Raw genomic sequence first — 15,726 nt, 5'->3', positions numbered from 1 at the left:
TCTTTGTAATGCGGGGCAGCTAAAATATTTGTGTCATGAATATCTGTTGTGCGATCAAATACGTTAATGGATGTGTAGTATTTCTCGTTTACAAGTTATTAAACATTCTGTTCCTAACTGAACAAATTAACATATGACACTTTGTTTAAACTTTTTAACTACTAGAATGCTAAAAAGGCAGCGAAAATGGTAAATATCGGTTATCGGTGTCGTTTCTTTTTGGCAAGGAAAATATCGGATATCGGTATTGGTTAAATTTCCTATTGGTGCATCCTTACCCACACCCCAAAGGACATCCAGCCAACATGACACAACTGAAGGAAGCATTGGAGTCAACATGGGCCAGCGTTCCTTTGGAACTTTTCGACACCTTGGAGAGTACATGCCTCGACGAACTGAGGCTGTTCTGAGGCGGAGGTGGAAGTCAATATTCAAAATCAAATCAAATTTTATTTGTCACATACAAATGGTTAGCAGATGTTAATGCGAGTGTAGCGAAATGCTTGTGTATTAGGAAGGTGTCCTTAATGTTTTGTACACTCAGTGTATGTGTCCCATGTCAAGCTGCTTCCAAGTTCGCTAAAACACCAGTATTATCCAGCCCATATAAACCTATAGGGTCCCATGCAGTAGGGTCCCACTAGCTGATCCTCAACACTGGAGCCCCCCAGGGGTGCGTACTCAGTCACCTCCTGTACTCCCTGTTTACCCACGACTGCATGGCCAGGCACGACTCCAACATCATCATTAAGCTTGCAGACGACACAACAGTGGTAGGCCTGATCACCGACAACGACGAGACAGCCTATAGGGAGGAGGTCAGAGACCTGGCTGGGTGGTGCCAGAATAACAACCTATCCCTCAACGTAACCAAGACTAAGGAGATGATTGTGGACTACAGGGAAAGGAGGACCGAGCATGCCCCCATTCTCATTGACAGGGCTATAGTGGAGCAGGTTGAGAGCTTTAAGTTCCTTGGTGTCCACATCATCAACAAACTAGAATGGTCCAAACACACCAAGACAGTCGTGAAGAGGGCATGACAAAGCCTATTCCCCATCAGGAAACTAAAAAGATTTGGTATGGGTCCTGAGATCCTCAAAAGGTTCTACAGCTGCAACATCGAGAGCATCCTGGTTGCATCACTGCCTAGTACGGCAACTGCTCAGCCTCCTACAGAGGGTAGTGCGTACGGCCCAGTACATCACTGAGGCTAAGCTGCCTGCCATCCAGGACATCTACACCAGGCGGTGTCAGAGGAAGGCCCTAAAAATGGTCAAAGACCCCAGCCACCCCAGTCATAGACTGTTCTCTCTACTACCGCATGGCAAGCGGTACCGGAGTGCAAAGTCTAGGACAAAAAGTATTCTCAACAGTTTTTACCCCCAAGCCATAAGACTCCTGAACAGGTAATCAAAAAGCTACCCGGACTATTTGCATTGTGTGTGTCCCCCTCAACCCCTCTTTTTACACTGCTTATTCTCTCTGTTTATCATGTATGCATAGTCACTTTAACTATACATTCATGTACATACTACCTCAATTGGGCCGACCAACCAGTGCCCCCGCACATTGGCTAACTGGGCTATCTGCATTGTGTCCCGCCACCCACCACCCACCAACCCCTCTTTTACGCTACTGCTACTCTCTGTTCATCATATATGCATAGTCATTTTAACTATACATTCATGTACATACTACCTCAATCAGCCTGACTAACCGGTGTCTGTATGTAGCCTCGCTACTGTTGTTTTTATTTCTGTCCTTACCTATTATTCACCTAATACCTTTTTACACTGTTGGTTAGAGCCTGTAAGTAAGCCATTTTACTGTAAGGTCTACTACACCTGTTGTGCTCGGCGCACATGACAAATAAACTTTGATTTGATTTCTTGAAATAATCATTGATCCAAATATTGGCCTATTAAATAAAGGATGATAGGCAATAAAGAAATAATCACTGATCTGACATTACTTGGTTGGTAGTCGGGCATAATATCTCCTTTACTATCCTTCTATGTCTTCAAGGATGGGAGGAATGAAGGATTCATAGCTTATACCAAAACAAGGGTATCGTCTCCATTATAGGCTATTTGTCTCCGCTATTCCGCTAACATAGACTACCACTTGCTCACCTTAGAGGCAAGTGGCTAGACCTGTTGGCTGTTAAGTTATAATGGAACGTAAACGCAATCCGTGACTTACATTCACAAGATAATAAGCATAGGCCTATGAGACCACTTCATTGGAGTGTGGCCTAGATAAAACACCATGCCATTACGCACAAATTTGTAATTTAACCTTTTGTTTCTACATATAGGCTGCTAGCCTAGCTGTTACTCTCTAAAATATACTGTGCATGGTGTTGGCATAAGCAGGGGATTGTAGGGAATTCGAGGACCACCGTGACGGGGACTGATACACACAACTCCATGTCTCTTAGCAGTCTGACAACGCACCATGGCAGAATGATATTGCTTTGGAGATAACGTGTGTGTGTGACGCTTGTTTGAACGAGTGTGTTATACCCCCCCCCACACACACACACACACACCTGCATACACACACAACCCCCTATCTCTACTATGTATAGTCATGGCCAAAGGTTTTGAGAATGAAATAAATATTAATTTCCACAAAGTTTGCTGCTTCAGTGTCTTTAGATATTTTTGTCAGATGTTACTATGGAATACTGAAGTATAATTACAAGCATTTCACAAGTGTCAAAGGCTTTTATTGACAATTACATGAAGTTGATGTAAAATAGTCAATATTTGCAGTGTTGACCCTTGTTTTTCAAGACCTCTGCAATTCGCCCTGGTATGCTGTCAATTAACTTCTGGGCCAAATCCTGACTGATGGCAGCCCATTCTTGCATAATAAATGCTTGGAGTTTGTCAGAATTTGTGGGTTTTTGTTTGTCCAACCGCTTCTTGAGGATTGACCACAAGTTTCCTGGCCATGGACCCACAATATCAATGTTTTGTTCCCCGAGCCACTTAGTTATCACTTTTGCCTTATGGCAAGGTGCTCCATCATGCTGGAAAAGTCAGTGTTTGTCACCAAACTGTTCCTGGATGGTTGGGAGAATTTGCTTCGGAGGATGTGTTGGAACCATTCTTTATTCATGGCTGTGTTCTTAGGCATATTTGTGAGTGAGCCCACTCCCTTGGCTGAGAAGCAACCCCACACATGAATGGTCTCAGGATGCTTTACTGTTGGCATGACACAGGACTGATGGTAGCGCTCACCTTGTCTTCTCCGGACAAGCTTTTTTCCAGATGCCAAAAAAAATCAGAAAGGGGATTCATCAGAGAAAATTACTTAACTCCAGTCCTCAGCAGTACAATCCCTGTACCTTTTGCAGAATATCAGTCTGTTCTTGATGTTTTTCCTGGAGAGAAGTGGCTTATTTGCTGCCCTTCTTGACACCAGGCCATCCTCCAAAAGTCTTCGCCTCACTGTGCGTGCAGATGCACTCACACCTGCCTGCTGCCATTCCTGAGCAAGCTCTGTACTGGTGTTGTCCCGATCCTGCAGCTGAATCAACTTTAGGAGATGGTCCTGGCGCTTGCTGGACTTTCTTGGGCGCCCTGAAGCCTTCTTCACAACAATTGAACCGCTCTCCTTGACGTTCTTGATGATCCGATAAATGGTTGATTTAGGTGCAATCTTACTGGCAGGAATATCCTTGCCTGTGAAGCCCTTTTTGTGCAAAGCAATGATGATGGCACGTGTTTCCTTGCATGAAACCATGTTTGACAGAGGAAGAACAATGATTCCAAGCACCATCCTCCTTTTGAAGCTTCCAGTCTGTTATTCAAACTCAATCAGCATGACAGAGAGATCTCCAGCCTTGTCCTCGTCAACACTCACACCTGTGTTAACGAGAGAATCACTGACATGATGTCAGCTGGTCCTTTTGTGGCAAGGCTGAAATGCAGTGGAAATGTTTTTGGGGGATTCAGTTCATTTGCATGGCAAAGAGGGACTTTGCAATTAATTGCAATTCATCTGATCACTCTTCCTAACATTCTGGAGTATATGCAAATTGCAATCATACAAACTGAGGCAGCAGACTTTGTGAAAATTAATATTTGTGTCATTCTCAAAACTTTTGGCCACGACTGTATAACAACACGGACTTGGATGAAATATCTCATCCGAGTCCGTGTGGTAAATCCTAAAAAGAATATGTGGCATAACCTCTTCCTAATAGGCCTACTTATCATAATATAGTCATTATGTGCTAAAAGAGAAAGGATTTACTTCTTACTAAAGCTAGTTCTAAAGTATATTTTCACCAGGTCATCTAACAGCAGGCATTTCAATTGTGGATCGAACAGCAACAGGGAGCCAAGGAGACATGCAGTTAACCAAATCCCCTACTTAAATCTTGAAATATAACTGAGACTTTATTCTCAAAATAATTTCTACTTTATTTTCAAAATATTGCCACTTTATTCTAGAAATATTGCAACTTTTTTTGCCACCCAAAACCCACCGGTACCGTAGATATGACAGCAGATGGTTCTGATTCAAACCGCTCATCACTAGTCCGAACCGTTTGGGCTACAAACTAATATGACCCCACCATAGAAAGGGGGGACTCTCATGAGCAAGATGGTGTTCTCCTTGTCACGGGTCTCATCTGACGGTAACATATACAAATGAATGGAAGTATGGAGGTAGTTTTGTGCCAACAAACAAGGCCTTAAATATGTGTCCAAAAAAAGTTCCCGAACTTTCTAATATCTCCTATGTAGATATTGGACAGACACTTCAAAACCTTATTCCTTATGATACATTTTTTGACGGGCTTTTTTTGCCATTTATGAATGTGTTATTCAATGTGTTTTATGACTTTATAAACATTTTATAGCAGGCGCCAGCAGATTCTTTAGATCTGCAGGGCGGAAAAAATGTAATTGCATCATATTAAACTGTACATTATTAAAAAACGTTTGTATCATAAGTAGCCTATCGTGATGTTTTGATACCATGACATTACCTGGTATACCATGCAACATTAAGTCAGTGTATGGCTCAGTTGGTAGAGCATGGTGCTTACACTGCCAGGGTTGTGGGTTTGATTCCTGGGGCCATCCATAGGTAAAATGATACCTGCACATTGATACCAATGGTTCATACCTTCCTTTTCACAAGCACAATACGTTTTATAATGATCAAGTATTTTGAATTCAATTACCTTCATCATCACCAGTCAACTGACGTCAAGACAAGTAAGAGATTGAACTGGACATTTATTTGTTCATATGGAATGAATGATTTTGACCCAAGCATATCTTGACACAGTTTGCCCACCAGAGAGAAATATAGTTCTAAGAATCCTGAAGCCCTTGTAACATTCTATTTAAATACAGTGTATAAGCCGACATAAAAAATAAAACCGACATAAAACAATAAATCCCCAGATATCTTGATTATATCCTTTTTGAAATGTTCCAAACTTAAGTTCATATTTTGAAACATTATTTTGACTTTGTCACATAAGATTTGTAAGTGCTTGAGAAACTTGAACCCGTTTCTGGTATTCAAAACGGACCATTTGCTCTATCTAGTGACCAACTATAAGAACAGCAGCATAAAATCACCCTGGATTTCAAATCTGGGGGAAAATAATGGCAATAAAATATCCCCATTTTTTATCTAACTAAATCCCACATAAATAATTCCATATATTTTGCATAAATCAAAATAAGTATATATTTCGACGCTCCTTACACTTTCCGGTAAGAATCCGTCTGATTTGACTCCTGTTATTGCATGAGCAGTGAAGCAACCGTACAGAAAACCTCAATTAGACGTTTTCCCTGTTTTCTTCATCTCTTTCCCCCACTAACCCCCCTCTACTGTTCTCTCTCTCTCTGATGGGTACTGAACACCAAACACATAACGGGTAGGATTCTGGATGAATTTGGCACATGATGACTGGTCACTGAATCTCTGGCCGAGTGGGGACGGGATCACTTGAGGCCTTCGTCAGTACTCTTGAACATTAAAATGGCGTTGGAGATTTTGAGGGCGGGACCGAGCTTGATGCTCATGATTTTGACGATGTCCGTCTGTTTCAGTAATAGAAAGGCCTCCCCGTCAATCATCTGAGAAGAAATATACAAGAAGCAGGTATATAAAAAATGTAATCATACAAACGAAAAAACAACATAATACAACTTAAATTGCAAGACCGGCTCTAGCCTTTTGGGGGCCCTAAGCGATATTTGGTTGGGGGCCCCCCCACCTCGCACATTTTTTTGTGTGGCCCCCCTCTTGATGGTGGAGAGAAAATGTAAAAGTTAATTTCCTGCAATTCTGCCATGGGGCGTAGAGAAAATGTTGCAGTTTTAAAGCTAATTTCCTGCAATTCTACACCTTTTATAATGACTTATGCCATATTAATATGATATCTGAGTGAAAATGACAAAATCAATCTCTGCACCCTGGAGGTCAGGGATCCTGGGAATGAGCCGGTCGATATTCGGCCATGATTATTACCAGTTTAGATAGCTGGCTAGACTAACTACCAATCTAAAAATTGTTAGCTGACTTGGCTAATTGAGTGACTGTGAGTGACTGACATAACAAGAGAAAAACTGCTGTTGCACAACCAAACAATGTACCTGGTGTATTCTACTATTCTTACTCTCAATAGTAAATTGGGACCCAGAGTTCCTAAAAAAACTAAACGCTTACCGCTTGTGCCTGGAACCGGCCCTGCTTAAATGACTTAACTTAGTTGTTTTCAATGTGCTCCAGTTTGTTTCAATACTTCAAACTTAAAAGGGTAGTGCAGTCAAAAAAGTAATTTCCTGTGTTTTATACACTGCTCAAAAAAATAAAGGGAGCACTTAAACAACACAATATAACTCCAAGTCAATCACACTTCTGTGAAATCAAACTGTCCACTTAGGAAGCAACACTGATTGACAATAAATGTCACATGCTGTTGTGCAAATGGAATAGACAACAGGTGGAAATTATAGGCAATTAGCAAGACACCCCCAATAAAGGAGTGGTTCTGCAGGTGGTGACCACAGACCACTTCTCAGTTCCTATGCTTCCTGGCTGATGTTTTGGTCACTTTTGAATTCTGGCGGTGCTTTCACTCTAGTGGTAGCATGAGACGGAGTCTACAACACACACAAGTGGCTCAGGTAGTGCAGCTCATCCAGGATAGCATATCAATGCGAGCTGTGGCAAGAAGGTTTGCTGTGTCTGTCAGCATAGTGTCCAGAGCATGGAGGCGCTACCAGGAGACAGGCCAGTACATCAGGAGATGTGGAGGATGCCGTAGGAGGGCAACAACCCAGCAGCGGGACCGCTACCTCCGCCTTTGTGCAAGGAGGAGCAGGAGGAGCACTGCCAGAGCCCTGCAAAATGACCTCCAGCAGGCCACAAATGTGCATGCGTCTGCTCAAACGGTCAGAAACAGACTCCATGAGGGTGGTATGAGGGCCTGACGTCCACAGGTGGGGGTTGTGCTTACAGCCCAACACCGTGCAGGACGTTTGGCATTTGCCAGAGAACACCAAGATTGGCAAATTCGCCACTGGCGCCCTGTGCTCTTCACAGATGAAAGCAGGTTCACACTGAGCACATGTGACAGACGTGACAGAGTCTGGAGACGCCGTGGAGAACGTTCTGCTGCCTGCAACATCCTCCAGCATGACCGGTTTGGCAGTGGGTCAGTCATGGTGTGGGGTGGCATTTCTTTGAGGGGCCGCACAGCCCTCCATGTGCTCACCAGAGGTAGCATGACTGCCATTAGGTACCGAGATGAGATCCTCAGACCCCTTGTGAGACCATATGCTGGTGCGGTTGGCCCTGGGTTCCTCCTAACGCAAGACAATGCTAGACCTCATGTGGCTGGAGTGTGTCAGCAGTTCCTGCAAGAGGAAGGCATTGATGCTATGGACTGGCCCGCCCGTTCCCCAGACCTGAATCCAATTGAGCACATCTGGGACATCATGTCTCCACCAACGCCACGTTTCACCACAGACTGTCCAGGAGTTGGCGGATGCTTTAGTCCAGGTCTGGGAGGAGATCCCTCAGGAGACCATCCGCCACCTCATCAGGAGCATGCCCAGGCGTTGTAGGGAGATCATACAGGCACGTGGAGGCCACACACATTACTGAGCCTCATTTTGACTTGTTTTAAGGACATTACATCAAAGTTGGATCAGCCTGTAGTGTGGTTTTCCCACTTTAATTTTGAGTGTGACTCCAAATCCAGACCTCCATGGGTTAATACATTTGATTTCCATTGATAATTTTTGTGTGATTTTGTTGTCAGCACATTCAACTATGTAAAGAAAAAAGTATTTAATAAGAATATTTCATTCATTCATATCTAGGATGTGTTATTTTAGTGTTCCCTTTATTTTTTTGAGCAGTGTATATATTTCCACACTATGAGGTTGGAATAATACTTTGAAATTGTGAAAATGATGATAAAGCACTTGTTTGGCAGAGTGGGTTTTTTGGACCGCCTAGTGACATCACCAGGCGATATAAGTTGATAGACTAATAACAAAGAGAGTTTGCCCTCCTCTCTGCCAATAACAGCTAGTTTTCTGGTTACACATCCCTCCCATTAGGCTCCTCCAAGTAGGCCCCTCTGACAGTCCTAGAAAAATTATTGCTTGAGAAATGGTATTTGTCTAAGAAGCTATTTTGGTTTCTTTTTGACCATTTTAATTGAAAACAAGCACAGTAAGGTACTTATAATTCTTATCCAGATAGGATTTGATATTGAGATAAAAACAGCTGCTTAGACTTTTAACTTATCAATTAACACTCACTTCCTCTTTGAAGACACAGGCTTGCTCTTCACAACCGGTCAGATTCTGGACAAATCCAAAGACCTGTTGCACAGAACACGAAGAAGAGTGACTGATAGTACTCTGCTCCACCTTTTGTCGCAGCCAAAGATAAATAGGGCTGAGTAGTATAGCTCTCACCTCCTCCACAGTCCACGCTGCCACCTGTGTAGCGCTGATGCCCTGGACGCCAGGCAGCAGTTTGCAGTGTTGCTCCCAGCACAGAGACAGGGTTCGGTCCGGGTGGGCTGACAAAGCAGACATGAACAGAGACGGGCACATACCCTCTGTGGCCATCGCTGCAACACAGGAAAATGCACGCACATATTAATGCATGTACACATATGGTACCTACACAAACACACAGAATACTGTATGGATGCAGTAAACTCGTAGCTGCCATAGAGAATCAGAGTGCGGACATAGACATAAATAGATATATGTACTGTGTACAAAGCTTAAAGCTGTGAGACTCACTCTGGTATGTTCTCTGCTGGATTTTTCTGTACTTAGGGGGACGGCCAATCCTGACAATAGAGAACGAGAGACACTGGTGAGACGGGGAGCTACAGCGGCAGATCAATACACCACTATGACTCCTGAGTCTGACGTCATACAACAGCCTTAGCCACTGTTGACATGAGGCTTACCTGCCATGGTACCGGGACTTTTTGGTCCTTTGGCCAAAGACTAAGATGCTCCGCTTTGCTCCGCTCCCCTCTGTATCTGATAGGTCGGTCTTGAGTCTGCCCTGGTTTCGCTCAGCCAGTGGGCAGCCTGACAGACAGTGATGTGCGGTGAACCGCCCAGTCACATGACCCGAGCCATCACATCCGGGTGTCGGACACTTCCTGTTTCAAACAGTAGAGTTGACTCCATTATAACATCAATATAACATAATCATAGCATTGGTATGGAACACATATCCACTTCCATTTATTGCTTCATAGGCGATTCAAATACCTATTTCTGGGGGTTACTGACCTGTGATGGAAGCTGTACTTGGTGGATCTGGAGTGGCTGATTCCTTTGCAAGGCATGGAGGAGAAACTGGACTGGCCTGTGGTTGCAGGTTTCCTGGGGCCTTATAAAAAAAACACACACACGCACCCAAGCACAAGCACACACGCACACAAGCCAAACAGAACATGTAAGCACTCAAATCAGGGTGAAGTAGAGTCAGTGAAGTATGGTAGCTGTTACCAAGGTGTTGGGTTTTGTTTGACTCACCGGGGGGCACTTTTAGCGGGTGACCCGTACTCTCACACCAGCCGACCGGGTGGATGTCAGGGTGGTCCGAGTCCATCCAATCATCATACATATGACTCCAGCCATCAAAATGGACCTGTGGGAGTATGGTATATTTAGGCAATAAGGCCCGAGGGGGTGAGGTATATGGCCAATATACCACGGCTAAGGGCTGTTCTTAGGCAAGACGCAAAGCGGAGTGCCTGGACACAGCCCTTAGCCGTGGTATATTGGCCATATACCACAAACCCCAGAGGTGCCTTATTGCTATTATAAACTGGTTACCAATGTAATTAGAGCAGGAAAAACAAATGTTTTGTCATACCCGTGGTATACGGTCTGATATACCATGGCTGACAGCCAATCAGCATTCAGGGTTCAAACCACCCAGTTTATAATATGGCATAGTTATGGGAGTATAGTAGTGGTACTGGCACATACAACCATGAGACATGCACACTGCTGGTTGACCTTAATGCGGTGTGTGTCGACCTCCTCCACTGTGGCCACCCGAATCAGGCCGGGGCTCCTTTTGTCTACTGCCTCCAGCTTCATCTGAGCCTGGAAGCCATGAGCAGGACGCTGCGGAGGGGAGGGTCACATCGTCATCACACAACGGCACTTAACACCTGACCTCAAATCAGTCCCTATGGTTAATCTCAAAACAGTCATTATGTTCACAACTCCACTTAGGCCAACACAAAAGGATTCAAGTCTAAAATCAATGTCTAAAATGACAGTAGTGTATGGTGGTTTTCATTGCAACAAATCCTCAGTGATGTACTCACTACTTTAAAGGCCTCAGCAGACACCGCGGTAGAGCCAGTCTCGTCCAGGTACCTTGGCCAGGAGAACCTGCCTGGGTCTGGGTAACCTGGCAGGACAGACAGGGCACATGGGATCCAGTTCAAAGGTGTGTGTGAAATGCCACTGTATTCCCTATCGTTTACTTAGAACTATATTCATTTCTTACAACTTTGTCAGTCACCTTGAGGTGGCGTGAGGGGGAGGCTCCTCTCTTGGCACCAGCCAATAGGATGGATGTATGGACTGCTGGTGTCACACCTGGATGGGGATTCAACATCGACTAATCAGATTAGAATTTAAGTCATGGCCAAACGGCTACTAAAACAGCACAGTTGATGATTTAGAGAAGTCGTGAAAAAAAACATGAAAAATGGCCTCACCAGTAGTCATACGTGTCATCCCAGTTATCAAAGTGAACCAGGAAGCGGTCGTCCACCACGTCGGTCACGGTCGCCACGCAGATGAGAGAGGGGTTCATGCGATCGACAGCCTCCAGCTTCATGCCCACCTCGAAATCACCCTCCGTATCAGTCTGACCAGTGGGCCACCAACACAAACACACCAAATTAGCTGCTTACAGTTCATTACTTCAGGTAGATGCAGGCCACTGAGTGGGGATAAGAGTCGTGCTTAGACTTACTCTTCCAGGGCTGGCAAACACCTCTTTGGGGGCAACTTGGGCTTTACTCATCCTCAGGTAGCTGGCCCAGGAGAACTCCTCCTCTTTGCAGCCTGTGGCACACACAGACACAAACATGTGACATGGACATGTCCCTGGACCACTACTCTAATAAGGGAAATCTCATGAATGACTTTATGACTCAGATCCTTAGGTGCTTGGGCAAATGATCTGCGCCATAATCAAAATGTGAAAAGGAAACTAATCGAGTCCAAATTGCAGCCCAACCACAAACCAAAGCCTAGTATAGTATACTCTGACCTTTGGGGGTGTACAGTTTGTGTCCAGTGCCCTCACACCATCCCGCCGGGTGGATGTCGGGGCAATTGGCATTTACCCAGAAGTCATGACAGTCTGAGTAGCCGTCAAAATGGAGACGCAGCCTGTAGCCACAAATCTACAAACAGGACAAGACAGACAGAAGTCAAACCGTGTCTCCCCAAATCTCTCTCTCCGTGTCTTTCCCTCAGTTATGTGGATCCGTCTCTCTAATCAGTGTGTACAGTCAGGGTGTATAGTGTGTATGAAACAAAACAGTCAGGACAGGGAGAGAGGTAGAAGCAAACCTCAAAGAGCATGCGACTGTAGGTTGAGCAGCGCTGCACACAGTACCTCAGCCACAGTCAGAACAAAGTACATGGAGGGGTGCTGCGGGTCGATGCCCTCTAACTTCATGCCCTGGCGGAAGCTGCTTTTGCACTGTGGGACCCGCTGAGACTGAAAATACAGGCGGTTATAGTGAGAAAAGCCATAGACACATTCATGCACGCACACTCACAATTTAATTTGCAAAGACTGTTAACTTTTATCCTCTAATTTACAAGGGCTGTGACAATACCAGTATCGCAATTGTTTTTCCATGGCAAAAATGAAAACCCAAAGCAGACCAAACTCTTTGTCCCTTTATAAACCTGCAGTATGTAAAATATTGTGTGCTATAAATAAATAAATGTGACTCTGGATGGCAACATAATGATGTTTGTTTCCAACATTAGCACTATTTTCCTAAAGAAGTTAAGTCCGCTTCGTATTTTGTTTCCTTGCTACGATACTAATGAGTGTCGCAATACTGGTATTGTCCTGGCCCTATCATTTAGTATGTATCGAAAGTTAGTAAAAACCAACCTTTTGAAAGAGTTTGGCTGGAGCTGCCACTGATTTGGTCTCCTCCAGATAATGTCCCCACGTCCACAGCTCCATTTTAACTTCACCAGTACCTGTTGTACACAGACAGAAAACACAACACAATGCATATTAGAAATCTGATACGAAAGAAACATGACTTGAATATATGGTTCAAATGGGTTTACATTTTTGCTGATTCTCACCCGCTCTGTTGTGTCCACTTTCTGTCTTCAAATAATCCTAGAACCACGAATACAACACATGGATTTACTGCAACAAAGAGATAGTACCTACAGCATGAATAGTATTGAACAAAATAATTGATTGATGCATATGGCCATCACATGCACGTGAGGTCATTTACTTATTACAACAACAAAAAATACTACTAAATTGCGAATGCTTTATGTGGGATAGAGTGACACTTGAGCCTTTCCCACCATGCCATCCAGCTCAGACTCTTCCTCCGATGGACTCAGGTAGTCCTTCCTCTTCCTCTTCTTCATGGGTTTCAGCAGCTCAGGGTCCAGAGACGCTACCCTGCCCCCGGGAATCTTCTCGGCACCTCCCACCCTACTAAGGAACAGATAAGAGAACAGTTGAGTCCACCACACAAAGCTTCGCCTTAGGTTACCTATGACCTACGTTACATCTTCTGCATGGTGGTTAATATCTTGTAGTTTGTTTGTTTTGTGTCTGACCATCCACTGTATGCGTATGATACATCCTTGATTTTCATTTAGCATAAAAGGCTACGATAAAATGCTTTTTATGGTAAAAAAAAAAATTCAGACATGAATTTGATGTGGATAGGCTTCACGCTTCAGTACTTACTTGTCAGTCATGGGTTCCCTGCGTAGTTGCTCCGGGTAGGTTCTCTGTGCCACTGGATAACAGCTCTCCTGTTGGCCTGTCCCTCCCTGGGTCTTAGGCACAGTCTTGATGGGCCTCTCCTGATCCACAGCCACACCACCCACAGTGCTGAGAGGACGCGCCACATCTACAATGGAGGCATTATGTCAGGTTTGGATTAGGAAAGGACTGCATACAGGGTTGCAAATTGTTTTTGAGGATATGTTTGAGCATGCTAGTTCATTTCCATTACAATTTAGTTAAGAGACTGTTAAGCTGCAGACAACACGCAGTATGACTAATTTTCAGTAGCCTACCTGTTTTGTTCATTGGCCTGTTTTCGGAGTCAGGTATTTTTCCAGACACCACTACTATTGGTTCAGCGCTGGTGATATTCCCTTGGCTGATCATCTCCAGTGTTCCACAGTCACTCACACAGAACTGGAAAAGAAACATATTTCAACAACTTGCCCACATGGCACGTCTTTACTCCAACAATGCTTACTATTAGAGAACCCTATGTTTCTAATAAAATACGATGGTCGTTCACCTTTAGGTTGCTGCTGGGTAAGATGGCCATCCCTTCTTTCCACTCCAGCACATGGACGATACTACAGGTCCCCCCAACCTGGGGGGCTAGAGTGGGGGTCTCCACCTGTCCAGCTATGGCTCCATTACCTGTCTCAGCAACACCCAGAGAGACCTCCACCTTCTGGGTACTAGGAGCAGGGGCTGGGGCTTGGGAGAGAAGAAGCAGGCTTCTGAGTTCTGAGTGAATGTGAAGATATGATGTAGCTACGTGAGACTAGTAGGAGGGTAGTATGTGCCCCTTCTGGGTTGTCAACATTTAGAACTTTGTGCAGCATATCTGAGTTGAAAAATGTTCAGGGTGTAATTCATAGCAGTACCCTATTGAGTGTCATAGTTCCAGAAGTGTCATTGTGGCCAAATCTTACCTGGCAGGATGAGTGCTGTGGTGGTCTGTGGGCGTGTCTTCTTCGACAGGCTGTCATTGGAGAGGGAATCACTGGAGTCAGTCAGGGGAGTAGGATCTGCTTTTTTGGCTGAAAAATCCAGCTCAACTTTGGCACTCATCGCAGACCTCACTTACTGCCTCTGAAAATAGATCATAACAATTTCACATATTTCTTAGGATTATAGTGACAGGGTGAGGTAACAATGGAATTCAGTGGAAAGGGGCCTGAATGTCAGAAGGGTTACAGGCTTCACATGTATTCCCCATATTATCCATCCCCTGCACCCACAGTATTATGTTTTCTGTTACTATTAAACATCAGAATATAGGGGACAATTCCCTATATGCTGCCATTTTTCAAATTTTAAGAATAAAAAATGTGGTGTGGGGCATTTTTAAGAAACCTTCCCAATTTTATGAATCACTTTTAGTATCACTTCACAGCATTGGAGATAAAAGTACATTCAGATTAAGGTTTATTTAAAAACAATTTGTTTTTAGGACATTTCTGTCGATGCTTTTTGACAACGCTGCTCTTAGAATAGCAAGGGAAAGTAGACAAAGCAAAATCGATATATTAATTTACCAAAAACACAGCAATTCCGCTGTAAAATGGCGGAAGATCATAAATCCTTGAAGCTATGAGAGAAAAAAAACAGTAACTCAGAATTTGTGAAAATGTACAAAGCAACCAATCCTGGCAAAATGTCTAATTAACGGCATCGCTTTATGACATGCAGCGACAACAATAATACAATCCCGTTTATGTTGCGGACCGTTAGCCCGTTATAGGTTTGCTGAGAACTATCAAATATGACAGAATATATTGAATAAAATTTGCGATAAGAAATAGCTTTATGGCTAATTATATGCATGCTGGATACCAACCACAATAAAATGACAATTGACATCTTACCATCTGCAAGTTATAACTTCCAAGATTCTGGACCGCCCTATTGTATGCATGTCAAAGCATTATAAATGTTTATCAGCTGATCAATTTGAAAAATGAAATGACTCAATTTCGCTTACCAGAGGTTCCTCTTGCGGATCAGAATTGTACGCATGCGCAGACCCATGTTCATTTAATCATAAGAATGTATAGCGCCAACTCAATGACAGCACCAAAATGTTTCGGGAATTATTTCGTCACAATTTCCCTACCACCGCTTTTCACATAAATACAATTTAGTATAGGA

General features: G+C 43.8%; 1 protein-coding gene across 3 annotated transcripts; it reads right to left on the bottom strand.

Annotated features, from left to right (window-relative positions):
- Positions 1-5,246: 5,246 nt before the first annotated feature.
- Positions 5,247-15,720, bottom strand: LOC110532061 (lethal(3)malignant brain tumor-like protein 1). Of its 3 annotated transcripts, none has more exons than XM_021615664.2 (23): positions 15,444-15,720; positions 15,114-15,166; positions 14,508-14,667; positions 14,102-14,289; positions 13,869-13,992; positions 13,534-13,699; positions 13,140-13,275; positions 12,903-12,939; positions 12,700-12,791; positions 12,187-12,291; positions 11,836-11,971; positions 11,536-11,627; positions 11,276-11,427; positions 11,077-11,153; positions 10,877-10,962; positions 10,560-10,670; positions 10,071-10,185; positions 9,825-9,924; positions 9,491-9,691; positions 9,318-9,367; positions 8,982-9,139; positions 8,823-8,885; positions 5,247-6,122 (listed from the first exon to the last, which is right to left on the bottom strand). In XM_021615664.2, the coding sequence occupies exons 3-23, from the start codon at positions 14,644-14,646 to the stop codon at positions 5,988-5,990; spliced, it is 2,463 nt and encodes an 820-aa protein (XP_021471339.1). In that variant the 5' UTR covers positions 14,647-14,667; positions 15,114-15,166; positions 15,444-15,720; the 3' UTR covers positions 5,247-5,987. The 3 variants fall into 3 exon arrangements, with proteins under 3 accessions (XP_021471339.1, XP_021471341.1, XP_021471342.1); XM_021615666.2 differs by having other exon boundaries at positions 15,560-15,720; XM_021615667.2 differs by lacking the exon at positions 15,114-15,166.
- Between the last annotated feature and the right edge of the window lie 6 nt (positions 15,721-15,726).

Source organism: Oncorhynchus mykiss, chromosome 9 (genome assembly GCF_013265735.2).
Source record: "Oncorhynchus mykiss isolate Arlee chromosome 9, USDA_OmykA_1.1, whole genome shotgun sequence".
Classification (NCBI taxonomy): domain Eukaryota; kingdom Metazoa; phylum Chordata; class Actinopteri; order Salmoniformes; family Salmonidae; genus Oncorhynchus; species Oncorhynchus mykiss.
Note: the sequence above shows the minus strand (reverse complement) of the source record. Positions and strands in the feature narration are given on the sequence as shown.

Excerpts from the sequence above, each read along its gene's own strand:
- LOC110532061 (XM_021615664.2), bottom strand. The coding sequence starts at position 14,646 with ATGAGTGCCAAAGTTGAGCTGGATTTTTCAGCCAAAAAAGCAGATCCT. Across the intron at positions 12,792-12,902 it reads AAGTGGACACAACAGAGCGG|GTACTGGTGAAGTTAAAATG; the intron begins GTGAGAATCAGC and ends TGTGTACAACAG. Across the intron at positions 9,140-9,317 it reads CCAGCAGAGAACATACCAGA|CGATGGCCACAGAGGGTATG; the intron begins GTGAGTCTCACA and ends CCTGTGTTGCAG.